The sequence below is a fragment of the Anastrepha obliqua genome, chromosome 4, assembly GCF_027943255.1.
Source record: "Anastrepha obliqua isolate idAnaObli1 chromosome 4, idAnaObli1_1.0, whole genome shotgun sequence".
NCBI lineage: Eukaryota > Metazoa > Arthropoda > Insecta > Diptera > Tephritidae > Anastrepha > Anastrepha obliqua.
Window position 1 is genome coordinate 60,437,618 of NC_072895.1, and position 16,018 is coordinate 60,453,635.

The window sequence follows — 16,018 nt, forward strand, 5'->3', positions numbered from 1 at the left end:
GTATTATTGTTATTAATATAGGGCCATAATGAATTGAGACCTCTGAAGTGGTCTATTGGGCTTGACCGCAAGCCAAAAATATGCGGCTTCTGATGAATTTGTGTTCCTCCTTGGTCTTTTTTTTCCATATCACTAATGGATTTAGAGTCATACCACATAGATGTACGAGTTTTTGCTTTGCGGGAGTTGCACATTCGCAGAGAATTTACTCTTTAGTTTCATCAACCATTTCACAAAAACGCCAGATGCTTGTTTTTACTAGTCTTACTACAGTGTCTCGCATAGCACCGTCTTTTTCCGAAAATAAGACACTGTCTTACTTTCTGTTTTGGTCCAAAATACGCGCTAGGGCTTATTTTCGGGGGAGGAAAAAAATAAAAGTATATTTGTATATTTTATTTAATATTTATTTCACACAGACTTCTGAAATTTCAATTTATTTAATTAGAGTCATGCCATCTTCTTCTGGAACATCGTCATAAATAAAATTGGGAATTATATTCTGATTTTCTTTCAAAACCATTTCCTGTTGAATCATTGGCCCAAATCTCTCATATTTTGCGATATACCTGTAGCTAAAGTTAAATGAATATTTCTTGCCTAAGTGGCCTGTTCGTAGTGCATTAGAAACATCAGTTATCTTGTCCCATGCATTTTTTAACCAATTCACAACTCTTGTAAGCCTGGTTTTATAAAATTAAGTCGATGATTTCTCACCATTCTGTTTTCAATATATTCATTAATTTCTATTCGCAAATGCTCCTTGAATAGCTTGTTTATTACAATGTCAAGTATCTGGAGGTAACCAGGCATTCCTACCGGAATCATTATTAGATCAATCTCAGCAAGAAAGTTTTTCATGTCCTTAGCGCGGTGAGTACTGGCTGAATCTCAAGCATAAAATCAAACAACTTTTTTATAACTGCTTGGACGCACCAGACTTTTTCACTTTCAATGACATAAATTCCTGAAACACTTTGAATCTGGTCTTTTTTACCTTTAGTGATTAAAAATGGCGTTAATTTCTTGCCATCTAGACGAATCGCCGAAATAGAGGTAGCACGTGCACTATCGTAACCGGTAGAAGGAACTATCGTATGAGCTCCTTGCCCTAGGAATGCAGCGGTCTCATCCATAGCAATCATATTGCAGAATTGGTATTTCAAAAAATCGATGACATCAACAAAAAGCTTAAACACAAGTGCACGCTTAACAACTTCATTTTCTTCCAGTTTAAACAATGTTGATGATCTCTGTTAGAGACAATTCATATCGCTTAAGGAAGTTGTCCAACCAGTATGATGATGCTTTAAATTCTTCTGTGGATATATCAAATTCAGTTGCTGTTTCAAGGGCAAATTTTTGAATATCAGCCCTGCCATGGATTTCTCCCATCCATGGGTATCGATATTTTAAAGTCTATCCCAAAGATACCCGCACCCGCACCAGTACCAAAGCAAAGGCGTTTCTAACCATGGCAGCAGTTAGAGCGTTGAGTACAGTTGGTACGAGTATCGTGATTGTCGACGGAAAGTTATTTGCAATGCCTTGTAGATTTTTCTATTCATCAAAATTCAAATTTTTTTTCAAAATATAATAATTCATCTCCACTTGTTTATATTTTAATAATATTTCTATATTTATTAAAAATTTGGCATAGAAAAATACTAAAAACAACATTCACGAGTAGGTTACAATAGAAACATATTCCATTTGTGTTAACGTCTATGTATGTATGTAAAAACTCACACTCATATATTTACACTATAAATGTATGCATGTATGTGTGTATGTATATGTAAAGCGTATGCAATAGAATTGCATATCAATTTTTAGCACTAAGTGTGTATTGTAACGTTATTTGCTATACATGTATGTGTGTATGTATTAACATTTTTGTAACTATTTGCAATTATTTACATTTAAAATATTTTCATATAAATTTACATATGCATGTGTGAACATACTTATCTATTCTATGTGCATATTTTGTAAACGATATACGAGTATGTAAATGCGTTTTCGTACTTAAATGTATATCAATTTGTAGGAAATGAAATTTATCAAAAAATTTCCCAATAATGCATTGAATGTATTCTAATTTTAATAGCTACGCATTTATACATACATATTGTATATGCATTTGTGTATGTAAAACATCTACCTACATACATACATGTACATGTATATTTATATTCGTTTGTATGTATGAGTACTCCTTAGTACGCTAAATTGGTTAAAATTGTTATGCATCTATTTAGGCTTTTATGTATATGTTTAGATGTGTGTATATGTAAGAAACTTCTTAGTCAGAATTCTAATTTCAGTTCGCTTTATAGCAGCTTAGATATAAATTCTTCCCCAGTTTTTACGCATATTTTTACTAACAGCTAAATCTTAAATACTAAAAACACACACGCATTTTAAAACTAAACAATAAATCAGTCGTCTGGCAGGAGCCATCACCACAGGACGCAGCCTACCAAACCTTTTCAATGCGCCATGAGCACCTTGCTGGTGTATTGCGTGCATGCATGTATGCGTGTATTTAGTTGTAATCAACAGAACGCTGTTTTTGTTTTTGTTTTTGGTTAGCTACTGACTTTCGCTTATAGTGCTTAATTAGTTAGTAATTCACTTTGTCACATGCTTAGGCTAAATATTTGATATTAACAACGATTCGATTCGATCCCTTTTTGCTTAGTCCAATTCCAGATAATTGATCTCTTTGGTCAACGGTTGCAGCGCTTGTTGTGTTTGTGTTTGTAAATTTTCAATGAGCGCAGTTTGCTCGGGCAGCAGCTCGTCTACTGTCGCTGAGTTGGGTGGCGCGACAGGTGGCATTTGAGTGGGGGGTGGCCCCGTTTGTGGCGGTTGATTGTTGTTGGGCATGACTGTGGTGGGTGTGAAGGTGGTTGTGGGTGTATTGGTGGTGAGAGTTTGTGTGTTGCTATTCGAACCGGGCACGAAAACGCTGCAAAAAGAATAAAGAGAGATTTGTTAAATAAGTTAATTCATTTTATTTTTTATCTGAAATAATAATATAGTAAATATTTATTTATTTATATCTAATTTATGCAACATACTCGTGGGACTTAAGTACATAAAACAATTTTTTTAATTATAATTCTGGTACAGATTAGTATAAGTTAAATCTAAATCCAAAAAAATTCAGAAAAAGTTGAATTCAGATAGAGTTCTATTTATTAGAGCATTTACACAGTACACTGTTCGATTAAAACCAATACGAAAAATTTCTAAATTACAGAAATTTTTGCATGGAACATTAAAATTTATTCACTGAAAAGGAAAAGCGCAATAAAAATGCAGAATAAAAATGAACAAAACTGGCAAGCCTGTTATTTATAATAAACTAGTTAATCTGCACTGTCATTCGTAAGATAGAATCGGGTCAGAAAAGTTAAGTGTACGAGGAATATAAAAGAAAAAAGCCTTCTAGACGCTTTCGAATCGAGGCAGAGCAAAATAATGTGTAAGTAAATGAATCAGAAAAATAAGAAAAGGAATGGAAAAAATGCAAGCGATTCCAACTCAACTGATCTAAGTATTTAGAACATTGTCGTTAATTCTTCTCAAAATTGGCTTAAGGTAGGCTTAAGATTAATAAGAAGTAAACTGGAGGCGGCCGTAGATGAATGGGTTGGTTTGATGGTGTCCACGTTCGAAAGCCTGGGCAGGAATCCCAAAAGAGAGAAAAAGTTTTCCCTAATCGCGATCGCTCCTCGGCAGGCAATGGCAAACCTCCGAGTGTATTTCTGGCATGGAAAAGCTCTTCATAAAAAAACCATCTGCCGTTCTAAGTCGGTTTAAAGCTGTAAGCCCCTCCATTTGTGGGGAGAAACATCAAGACGCACACCACAAATAGGAGGAGGAGCTCGGCCAAAAACCCAATAACGGAAAAATTTGGAAAAAAATTAATTCATTTAAAAAAATTAATTTAGTTTGAATATTTATTCAATATTGGAAATTTTTAGGTTTTTCAAACTAAAATATCTCCAATTCTTTATAACATTTAAACAATTTATTTCATAATTTTTATGATAAAGTAAAAAAAATGTTGGGAAAAATATTATATTTTTTTGTTCAAAGTTGATTGTCATTTTTAAAAAATCACTCACCGCTCAAAATTTAATTATTATCAAAAAACAAAAAAAGTGCTTGAAAAAAACTATGTTTTTGTTCAAAACTTGTTCGTAATATTTGAAAAACACGTTGCAGTCAGTTTACTTTTAGTTTTTACGATAAACAAAAGCTTTTTAAAAAACTATTTTTAGGGAAATATACTTTGTTCAAAACTTTTTATAATTTGTGAAAAATACTCTAGGGTCAAACTTTTTTAGATTTTACGATAAAATAAAAGCTCCGAAAAAACTATTTTGGAAAAAACTGGGCTAAAACTTTTTGGTCATGCTTGAAAAACACTCCTCCCCACTTAGATTTTTTTAATGTATAGTAAAATTAAAAAAAAAATTTCTTCAAAAAAACAAGAATTGTATTTTTTGATTCAAAAATTTTTTTTAATGTTTGAAAAACACAATCCGCTTAGGTTTTTATTTTAATTTTTTTGTTCCAATTTTTTTAATAATTTTTGAAAAAACTCCAAGCTCGGATTTTTTCTTATTCATTTTATTAACAGCTGAGACTATGGTCAGTAATCTCTGAAAGTCTCATAATGAGATTCCCATAACTTTTCGAGTTAATTATATATTCAATTACTTACAGGAAATCAGATTTTTTTAAATAATCCATAAAAAACCATTGTATGTTAGGTGTTTGAGCGAGCTTTTCTTGCAATTTATGGTGCGTCTTGAAGTCGTCCCACAAATGCAGGATATTATAGTTGTATACCTCTTTTCGACCTGAAGGGTACCTTTCAAAGTTGATCTCTGAAGTGGGGGTATGTGAAGTTTATGAAGTTTATGAGGTGTAACAAGACTGACTCTCTTAAACGTTGCTTTTTTATTCCACTACTTTTTACTCATTATCACATGAACTATACCGCTAACGCTCCATGCGAAACTTCCTTTGCTCGCAACACTGCCGGAAAGAAATCTCATTCTATCAGCTCCTTCAGGACGCATGCCGCTTGCTCTTGCGCAGCTTCGACGTACTGAAATCTGGTTACATAAAATTTCAGTGCTGATTTTACTTTGGGATGCAGACAGAAGTCGCACGTTGAAATGTATAAGCATGTGTTCTAAATCAAACTGGAACGAAGGTTAATTGGTTTTCAGATGCGAGAGCAACTGAATTCGAAAGCGAAGGTCTCACGGTCGGCGGTCGCTGGCGTTTTGCGCACGCATTTTAAAGCATGCGACATATTGCTTAAGGAACAAGGCAAGTAATGACTTCTTTTCCGGTAGTCAAGGTGCTGTGTTTCCAAATATATTCTATTTTAATTTTATATTTGCTGTTCGACCTTGCGTTATTTCGTTGTGTCGAGTTCTGAGAATATTAGCTCTATTGAAGTAGGAGGGAATCGGTTTTCGGCGGGAGTGTAAGTTCGCAACAATTTGGAGTGGACGTTTCAAAATTGTGCAGGTCTAGAAGGAAAAGTGCGAGTCAAGGAACAGTGATTGAGATACAATGTTCCTCATTTCTCTTTGACCGAAGAGTAGCATCTGCCATTATTAGATGTAAACTTGCTTGAGTTCTTGTTATGGGACACTTTAGAGGTCAAGCTCAGCTGTAAAAAATATAATTGCTGTGCTAAAGAACCTTAAAACTCAGACCCTGATTCATACATTTTTATATATAATAAACAATTAAATTTAGTTTCCAAGTAGTCCACAATTCAAATTTAAACTTTCAGATCAACTGAGCCACGCTATGATTTGGCGTAGCAAAGGTGGAGGGCTTAACCGAGCTTCTCATTATATGCGTGTGGAAGGCCCTCGTGTTTTTTGAGGTCTCGAAATAGTTAACGATTACTATTACACATTTTTTTCAATTCAGTGATGCTTTCGGTACTCTCGGCAGTTCTTAGTAGGTGGTCAGTATAAGCGTTTCCTATCATTTTAGGGATTCTTGTAGACCCACGTTTGCGCTTGTTTTTGGAACCATTGTGATTTATTTCAACAAAATTATGATGGTAGTTATGTCTAATAAAATGAAAATTTCTTCAATTTCTAATTCATGAAATTTCCACCAACATCGCTTAGACTAATTCCTCTCTTAAAAATTTGTAGTCGTTACTGTTTCATTTCATAATTCCGCAATTCATCATTTTACCTACCTTAAAGAGTTCGTGGAGCGATATAAAGGCGGTGGCGTATTCATGCGTAGCCCACTGTAGACAGCACCATTGATTAAACTGCAAAATCGAAGCACAATTGAAGGCGTTAAAATTTCATTAAATCGAAATGAAATTTCATTTATGCAACACTCACCCAATAGCCGCACACTCATGCAATGACGTCAAATATGATGGCGGTGGCGGTCGATGCTGGAACTCTGGATAAAGATAACCACCGGGCAGTATGCGATTATTACAATAGGGACTGTTACAATTGCGGCAGGTCTCCATCAGTCGATAGCAGGGACACTCGTCCGCATCACCGGGCGAACTCAAACGCCAAATAATGCCGGCCACAATGAGTAGCGACAAGCCAATGCCGATCATCAACAGCGAGGCGCTTAAATATTGTGTGGTGTGTTCGATGAGACCCGTCGCGCCCAACACAACGCCACCCAGCGTACACGCAGCGCCACCAAGCGCGAACATGCCGATAATAAAGGGTACAACCGGGCGTGAGAAGCATTTACGGAAGGTGGAACTCATGGCGGTGGCTGCTCCACAGGCTATTGCAGTGTTGGCGGGTGAGCCCGCACCACTAGCCGCTGCACCAGCGACGCCAGTCGGGTTGTCCACAACAGCGGTGGGTGTGTCAAGGAAGCGTCTGTAAGGGAAGAGATGAAAGGTAAAAATTATTATTTATGGCAGCTTGAATGTTATTTTTTTTATCAATATGGGTATATATGTATGTATGCATAAGTTATTGTTTGGAAAAACAGTTTATAGTTGACAGCGGGTTGGGTTTGAATGGTTGGCGATAAATAAAATATAAATAAAGTGGAGTTTTTGTGCTTGTGCTCTATCTGCAATGCAGCTGAATATTCGCTTCCTCGCACCACATGCAGTGCCTAGCAAAAATATAAAAAATAGGAAAATGACATAAAAAAGAATAAAGCAAGAAATTGAAAGAAAAATCCCCAACTACCACCATTATCAGCAGTCTTTTGTTGAGCAGCATCTTGCATGTTGCATACAATTGACAGCCGTCGCCTTTGACTGTTGGGCAGGTAGAAATGTGCGTCACACAAAGTCATTAGACGATTGGAAAGAAAAGTAGAAAATCTTTGCTGGAATTAATGTGTGCACGCACACACTCCTAAATGTACACAGTCACGCACGCAAACAATAAGGAAAGTGCCCAGCAGTGAAGCGTATAGTTTTCTCCAATTCTCGGCGCCTTTATTTGTTTGTATGAATGTATTATTAGGATGGTACAAAAAAAGTTATATTTTTTCTTGATGCTACCCTGAAATACATAATTTTTTTATATTTATTTTAAATTTTTTATTTAATTTTACTTTTACTTGCGAACGCTTTGAAAATTACCATTAAATTCTCATGGGAGAATGCACTTTATGAAAAATATTTACAGATGGGTATTATTTAATTTTCTTAATTTCCCTTCACAAATGTCAAAAACTTCTACCACATGCTTAAACAAATTTTTTAATCAATATGTTTTTTATTTTCGAATATTCACATGTTTAAGGAAACTTAATTATTTTTATTGGGACTCTGAGGAGTCCCCAAAATTAAATTAAAAAAAAATTAAAAATTAAATAAAACTGGGGACTTCTCAGAGTCCCAATAATAAAAATATTTAATTTTTAATTTTTTTAATAAAATTATTTAATTTTAATTTTTTTAATAAATTTATTTAATTTTTAATTTTGTTTTAAGTAAAAATTAATTTTTTTTATAAATTTTTGGACATTTGTGAAATAAAATTAAACGAAAAGACTAAATAACACACCGTGCGACAAAAAAAAAAAATTATATGCAAGTGCAACTAGAGATTTTATTTAAAAATGCTGCATACTCAGCTTTCCAATATCCCATGAATTAATTTATTTAAGGAACTTTAATGCTTCAAGCATTAAATTTTCAAAAAATTGTATTTAATTTTATACTCACTTTTTGATATTGGTATGGATACCAAACGAAAGACGAAATATGCAGCTATTAAAAAAATTGCTATTTACTTTTCACCAGGACAAATATAGATTTTTTATGCTTTATTTCATGGGAGGAAATTACAACTATTTTTTTACGTAGCAGTTCGGTATTTTTTGGTTTTCAAGAGAAACGAAGGAAATAAGTAAAATAAATAGTTTCTTAATGGCTGCATATATCCTTCTTCGTTTGATATTCGTTATAATGTCATAGAATGAGAATAAGCACTTAAAACTATTTATTAAAGATTTATTTTTTAAAGTCCTTGAAGAAATTAATTTGATCCGTAAATAAAAAACGGAGTATGCAGCTTTACAATATGAAATCTATAGTTTAACGTATATAAGAAAGCTTTCCGGATAACAAAAATAAGTTGATTTTTACCGCACGATGATATCGATTGCATGGGTAAAAATTAAATAAAAAATTCAAAAAAATATTTAACTAATTTTGTTTGGCCATAGAAAAGGTTTAATTGAGAACATCAAGTAAAAAATTTCTTTTTTGGGGCCCTCCTAATGTCTATTTGTGTATATGTATGTCGTATCGGGGTCACAGGACTCTGCCGACATTCACCTTTGTCTGCTTGTCACTGCTGCAGCTTTAACGCTCAGTGTCAGCAAAGGATCTGCCCTGCTGGTGGCCCTCATGCAATGCCTCTTTGTACATCAAATTATGATCCTTATTTTTTGTGCTTAATTTTCTCATTCCTATTTATACATACACACATCCTATTGACGTGCAACACCTGCCCAAATACCAATGATGCTCAAATAATAACCTAACACGTTAAATGTGTATGCCTTATATACATACATATGTATGCTTGTATATGTGTAAGTGCACAATATGTCTACCTGTCTGCCACTTATTTGACTATAATTTATGCGGAATAAATGGGCAGCTGCTTTCTGCCTTCTTATGTGTTCGATATTCTTTTTTCTGGCCGTTGAGTTTCTAAAATCTTACAAAAAATGCATTTAATGTATTAGAATTTGCTTGTCTCTTAGACTGGTCAGCGCGTCTATTGTGAGATTTATATCCTTTCTGTGAAAGGAGCAAAGAAAACAGTAGTTCTGATTTTGCTTTTGAGATGAAATTTTGTAGGTACAAGAGTTGGTGTGAGAAAAAATTAGAATCAAACGGAGCAGACATTTTAATGCGTTGGAGAAGAAAATGCCGGTGATTTTGTACTTAAGTGGTTTTAATATAAATTCTCATAAAATGAATTCAATGTATGTCTTGAAATTTGTGTTTATAATAGTTATACAGGTAAGGTAAAGTTGAAAGATTTTTGCTACACAATTTTGTACGGTAACAAATTTTTATGAGAATAAATTTCAGCGCAGAAATTGTTTCAAACTTTGCCATTGTCGGCCGACCTTTTCTATGATCTTCATGTGCTTTACATGTAGTAGAAAATAAATTTACAACTTTTCTACATATTATTAATCTCGGTTAGCACCTGTAGTTGCCACAAGATATGCAAATATAATATTTGTGAGTCGAAATATGTGCTTTCTCGCCCACATAGCACATATCCGCAAGCTTAACTTCTGCTCATGTCATGTCTATGTGAAGCTGGCGTGATTAATAGCCGCATTAAGTTAGCACCTAATTTCTAAGGCATACAGGTAGTAGCTCAGCTATATAAAAGCTTTGAAACTCAAATAAATATTTGAGTAAACCAGCATTATCATGCGTTTGTCGCTTCATTCACCATTCGTTTAGATTCAGTTTGAGGTTTGCACTTTGACCTCATGGTGTTTTGTGCTCTCTACTCATCACATTAACTCATCTAGACGCAGTTCTCTTATTAAACTTAAGCTATAGCTGGGTTTGGCTGCGAGTATGTGCCTTTCTTCTTGCAGCAAATGGCCGGGATATCTCAACCTTTTCTGTGTGCTATAGCGCTACACTCAAGGCGAAGGCGTATTGGAGTCTCCGGAGGTTGGTCGCAGAAACGAGTCAGTGGACCATACCACAATACTATGCATATGACCGCCCAATATGCAATGACTTGTGGGAATGCCCGTGAGCATTATCAGTTTATTCTTAGGGAGGGTCATAAGTTTTCTAAACCTCTTTGGTTGTTCTATAGGCTAAAATTTATTGAAACTTAGCATCTTGATTCATTTTGTAATTACCACTTAATTGAAGAACCAGTTGAAGTTTTGCAATTCTACAGTTTAAAGAGAGAGAGAGAGAGAGAGAGGGAGGGAGGGAACTAGAAAGAAATATACAAACGTGGAGATGGAGAAAGAAAGAGTGAGATAAAGGTAGAGCAAGAGTGAGACAGAGTGGGTTATCTCCAGAAAATTTTGAAAAATTGCTTGATCTCAATAAAAATTTTGAGAAATCTCTGCGAAAAGTACTGAAAAGATATTGGAGATTCTTCTTCTTAGGTCTACGTGAGCTTAATTTAATAGCTGGCAGACGACCAAAAAATGTATCACTGCACTTATTATTATTATTAATATAGTAAAACTAGAAATGCATGATTTCTTACAGACTACAACAAAAAACCTTAACTGGTTCATACTTATCCATATAATTCATTCAGTGACAATTTGAAAGTTTATTTAGAAGATAAAAAGTTTTAATTTTTATTAAATTCATTCAATGTTCTATGTAACGGAGCATAAGGGGCATAAACTCCAGAAAGAATAAATCATCGCTCTGCAGGATTTTTTTCGAATGTAAGAATAATAAAAAATAATATAAAAGAAAAAGACAGTCAATTACACCACTGATGCTATCAAAGATAAAGCAGAGTGAAAGAATACTTTTGCTATTTTGTAATGACATCAAATTTATTGTGGCATATCTTGCAGCATAGGAAGGAATCGGCTCTGAGAGCGAATTGAAGAAAATGATTTTCAATTATTTTAAGTCCATTAATATGGCATAAATGATGGGGCCTCCATATTCAGGCCTCTAGCCAGCTGCTTCTAACTTACTTATATATTAATTTGCCGTTTTCTTATAAAACGACTTGTACTGAAAGTGAAATAATGGACAAGATTTGCTCCATGATTATAAAGATGTACGCAAAAAATTACAGTAAATAATATTTTGGTATATTTTCACAGCTGTCAGGTGGCAGTTTTTGTTTTGGTTAGCACATAAACGGCAGCTCATCATTCGATACACTTAATTGGAGGTTAAATGGGGGTTTTGTGCTAATCGCAGATTGTAAAAACACTTTTGCAGCCAACTTCCGATTAAGATATTGAGAAAAGGATCCTTAAACTGTTTTAGTGGCCTCCAAATATTTATTTTTCATACTTTTATTTTGTGAGCTCAAGACCGTTTTAATAGTAAAGCAACAATTAAATTATTGCTTTCATTTGTTTGCCAATATTTCGAAGCCACTTAGAGTCATCCGCACTGTGGCTGTGGCTGCGGTTGGTCGGATAGGTGAGGAAAAAAAATATAATAAGAATTTTTGTTTGGTAGAGTATGTATTATTGAACATGTTTTTAGATACATTACTGACCTAATATAATAATATAATAAATATATTACAATACCTCAAAAGGTATTTCCCTAAAAACTCAATTAATATAATATACTTTTTTTATGTTTAAAAAAATTCTTCAAAAATGAAAAACCAATTTACAAATAGTCTTCTTCAATAGATTTTAATTTTATTTACCTTTCAAATACTTTTAAAATCAATGAAATGAATGAAATATTTTACGAATGTGGCTATACTGCAACTCAAAAACATTCAATGAATTTTTTCCATTCAATTTTAAATTGCCTTTTAAATAGCGTTGTAGAATGAAAACATCAAATAGCATAGCTTCAATTTCAATATCCTCATTCTATTGAGCAGCATAGTTGGAGTGAGCAGAAACCAAATAAAAAATGATTTTTTTAAACATTTTTAAATGGGAATCAGAACAAAAACAAAATTGAGACTCTGTTGCAGCAAATAAAATACCAACACACCTAAAAACAAAAAAACAAACTATAAAAACAAAAATAGAATTCCTAAACTTGCGCCTAAATAAATTGAAATATAACACAAGTGTCAGAAACTTTATATGGATATGTATATGGAATATTTATTAAAATATAAATGAAACATGCGCAATAACAACAAATTGAACTACATATGAACATATTTACAAAACTCGAATATGCAATAAACAAAAAATCAAATAAAAAATAAATTAAAAACAAAAATTAACAGCCGCGTGAGATATTGCTGTTGTCGTTTTCGATTATATTTTCGTACTAGTTTTTGATTTGCTGTTATTGCAGTTATTGCGCTGCTCACGCGTGATGATTAAATGCAGTTGTTAGAAACACATTTTATTGCCACAACGCTTTTTCATACAATTCGTCGTCACGCCATGCCGTGTGATTTCGTTTCATCACGTTTGATTTGATTTTGCGCCCTGTTGGAAAAGTTGTTTAATATTCAACAAACTACACAACTGATTTGAAAAAAGGTTAAAAAAATATTTTCCTTATAAGGATTTTAGCTGACGTGTATAACAGAGCACAGTGGTTTGGATCCCATATATGACAGAGAGCGAGAGGGAGAGAGATGTAGGGACATAGAGAGGAAGATAAAGAAATCGAGAAAGAGAGTGAGTTAGAGACCATTGTCGTTATTTTTATTGTCACAGCATACTGAACTGAGGCCTCCAATGTGGTCTATTATGCTTGATCGCCAGGTTAAAATTTGTAGCTGTGATGAATTTGAGTACTTCCTGGGACTTTTTGTTCCTTGTCAGAGGTGAATTTACAGTTGCACCACCTAGATGTACGAGTGTTCGTCTTGCGGGACCTGCACATTCGCAAAGAATGTAATTCAGGGTTTTATCAACCAGTTCGTAAAGACAGCAGAAGCTTTTTCTATTAGTCTTAGTTGAAGCGATAACGAAGGCTATAGTGTCCCATGTAATTTCCCGTGAGAGTTCCGAAGCCCTGTTTTTGTTGTTTTTGTAGCATCTCACAACTCATCGGACAGAAAGCGTGCTGCTTCGACGAATTAAGTCCAAAGAGAGAGGGGCTTTAGGTGAGTTGGTGTGCCTTCGCCTGCCGGACATACAGGGTTTGATTGAAAAGTAATGAGCCTTATTTTTTTTAAGCAGTTTTATTAAACCTTTTGGCTTGTACAACTAATATTCTTCAAAATTGGACCCTTGAGCGTCAATACACCGCTGGTAGCGGTCCTTCCACTGCAGGAAAAATTTTTTAAACTCATCCGCCGTAATCGCGTTCAATTCGGCTGTCACAGTTTTTTGGATCGCCTCGATGGAGTCGAAACGCCTCCCCTTCAGTTTTCTTTTCAGGCGCGGGAACAAGAAGAAGCCCGGAGGGGACAGGTCTGGGCTGTAGGGAGGGTGGGGAAGCACCGGAACCCCCATCTTGGTCAATGCTGAGATGTAGAGGAAGGCGGTGTGCGCCTACGCATTGTCGTGATGAAGGGTCCAATTGTTGACGAGGGTAGATTGTAGGATTCTTAGATACCATTAGGTGATTTCCAAGGTGTCGTATTGTCATAAGTCGTAAAGTTTTTAACGGTTAAATAAAGTATTTAGAGAACTTGAAACGGCCAGTGCAACTGAATATTCACAATATGACTTGCACAGTACCTTGCGAAACATGTAAACCCTGTTTTTAGCCATTTAAAGTTTACGACATATAACAATACGACACCCTTTGGAATACCCTCAATTATAATTTGTGCTTCGATATGCTTTGGACTTCATCCCGGTAAATGCTTGCTACAAGCGAATTTTTGCATAGTTGAAGAGTTCACGTAAAAGGAACTCTTTTCCCTACAGGGCCAGCATGGGTGCTCGAGCGTGTTCTGCGTGCCCATTCATACCTATATGTACATATGTATGCGCTCATATATTTTTCAATAAACGAGCATTTGATTTGATTGTCGTGCACTGCATTGCATTTGGAATCGTTCCATTCTATATTCAATTTGTTTATTTTTTTGTGTTCAGTATTATTTTGTAATTTCTGCTAGGCAGTTAACAGCAGAGCATAGTTTGCTCTGCGGAGTTGTTGTCAGTCACACTTCACACAAAAACACAAAACGGAAAAAAGAAAATCACATACAACTTTTTTTTGGAAACTTCAAAACAACACACGTACGCAGGTACATACATACATACAATACATATAAATATATTTTACCACAAGCAGGCAGGCAAACATACAGACAATCACACTTCAACGCGGCTGCTGTGAGCGTTTTTTAATATATAACCACACTGATATAAAATGCCAACAACTACAGGCGAGTGCTTCATAAATTAGCCAACACCGGCTAGCAGTGTTGGTGACGCCCCAAAACGCCCGAATGTATGCTTCCACATACAACACAACACGCACACTCACATATTTATCAGCGGCGCATTATAGTAACTTTCGTTGTCAGCGTCGCAAGGAACTTAAGATTACTCACTAAGTTGTTGGCAGCAGTTGTTCGTGTGCTTCGAGGGTGTCACTAAAAATATGAGGCGTTGCTACGAATTTCATCTCAGCGTATAATTCAGGCACGCAATAGAATTGCGCCGCACTCAAGGCGTCGACTGCCTCATTTTTGCTTATGTTTTTTCCTTTATTTTTTATTTTTGATTTGGTTACAGCTGTCCGATAGGCTTAAGCAGCAACACCTCTCTTAAACCGCAAACAAAAATAAAAATCAGACATCAAAGCACGAACATTTTTTTTATAATTTTTTTTTTTTTTCGTGTTACTTTGTTATTTTGTTGGCTCGAGATGCTACTCTGCACACTAAGCTTGCGGCATCGATGCGTTGCCTATCAGACATTGCACACACATTTGCACTCACACACGCATGTTTGTTTTGACAGCAGCTGTTCTTATGCAATTGTGGCTGTAGTTGTTTTTGTGCCTTTTCACTTGCTGAAAAACAATAAATTGTTATTATGCGTCTGACAAATGATTGAACTCGGCTGTGCGGCTGTGACTGCTGAGCTTAGATTTTTTCCAACTTTTCTTTATTTTCTCTCTTTAGTTCGCTTCTTCAAAATTAATTAGCTGCCGCATGTAAGTGTTGTCAAATTAAAGCTGCTCCAATCTTTGCATGGAAAAATGTATTAATGTTGTTGGTATTGGTATTGGTATTTCTTGTGCTTTCCATACCTATTGCTTTTCCCCTACATATTATATGTTCTGAAGTCATTAAATTGCCATATGTTAAGGTCAATGCATCACATAAATACTCTCTCACTCACATACACATTAACAAGCCTATAGACCTTGCAAGCACATTTATCCAGCTACCGATCTGTAAGAGGATTAATTGATTGCTTTGTAAATTCAATTTTATGCTGGCACGATAATTAAGTGCACACATGAACAGCACACGCTCGCGTACATACACACATACATGCATACCTATTTCTTATTTTATTGTGTTTAGTAGAGCTAATATTGTTTTATGGCTCCACATTCTTTATGGCGTTGAAAATAAATTGAAATTATATGCCACGTTATTTTTCTTGTTAATTTCGTGTCATAAAAAATGCGATATTTCTTCTGGGTGAAATAAAATTAAAAATAGGGAACTGTTGTAATGTTTTTCTCTTTTTAAAGCTTTGTGACTCTTTGACTGCAGGTTAGCACCTAATGGGCTATAAAATAAGAATTGAATTACAGCTAATCCATTTCACGTATCCTATCAATTTTGAGTAATCAGCCATAAATAGCCGCTTAAAGCAGCTATAAAAGCTTCATCAAACCAGA

At 34.8% G+C, this 16,018-nt stretch overlaps 1 protein-coding gene across 1 annotated transcript in view; it reads right to left on the reverse strand.

Annotated features, from left to right (window-relative positions):
* Positions 1 to 1,665: 1,665 nt before the first annotated feature.
* LOC129245987 (homeobox protein 5-like) overlaps positions 1,666 to 16,018 on the reverse strand; it is a 74,387-nt gene continuing 60,034 nt past the window's right edge. The window contains exons 2-4 of the mRNA XM_054884461.1: positions 6,411 to 6,920; positions 6,257 to 6,334; positions 1,666 to 2,974 (exon numbers count right to left, since the gene is read on the reverse strand). Of these exons, the coding sequence (XP_054740436.1) occupies positions 2,701 to 2,974; positions 6,257 to 6,334; positions 6,411 to 6,920 (862 nt within the window). The 3' untranslated portion in view covers positions 1,666 to 2,700. The remainder of the gene's footprint in view (positions 2,975 to 6,256; positions 6,335 to 6,410; positions 6,921 to 16,018) is intronic.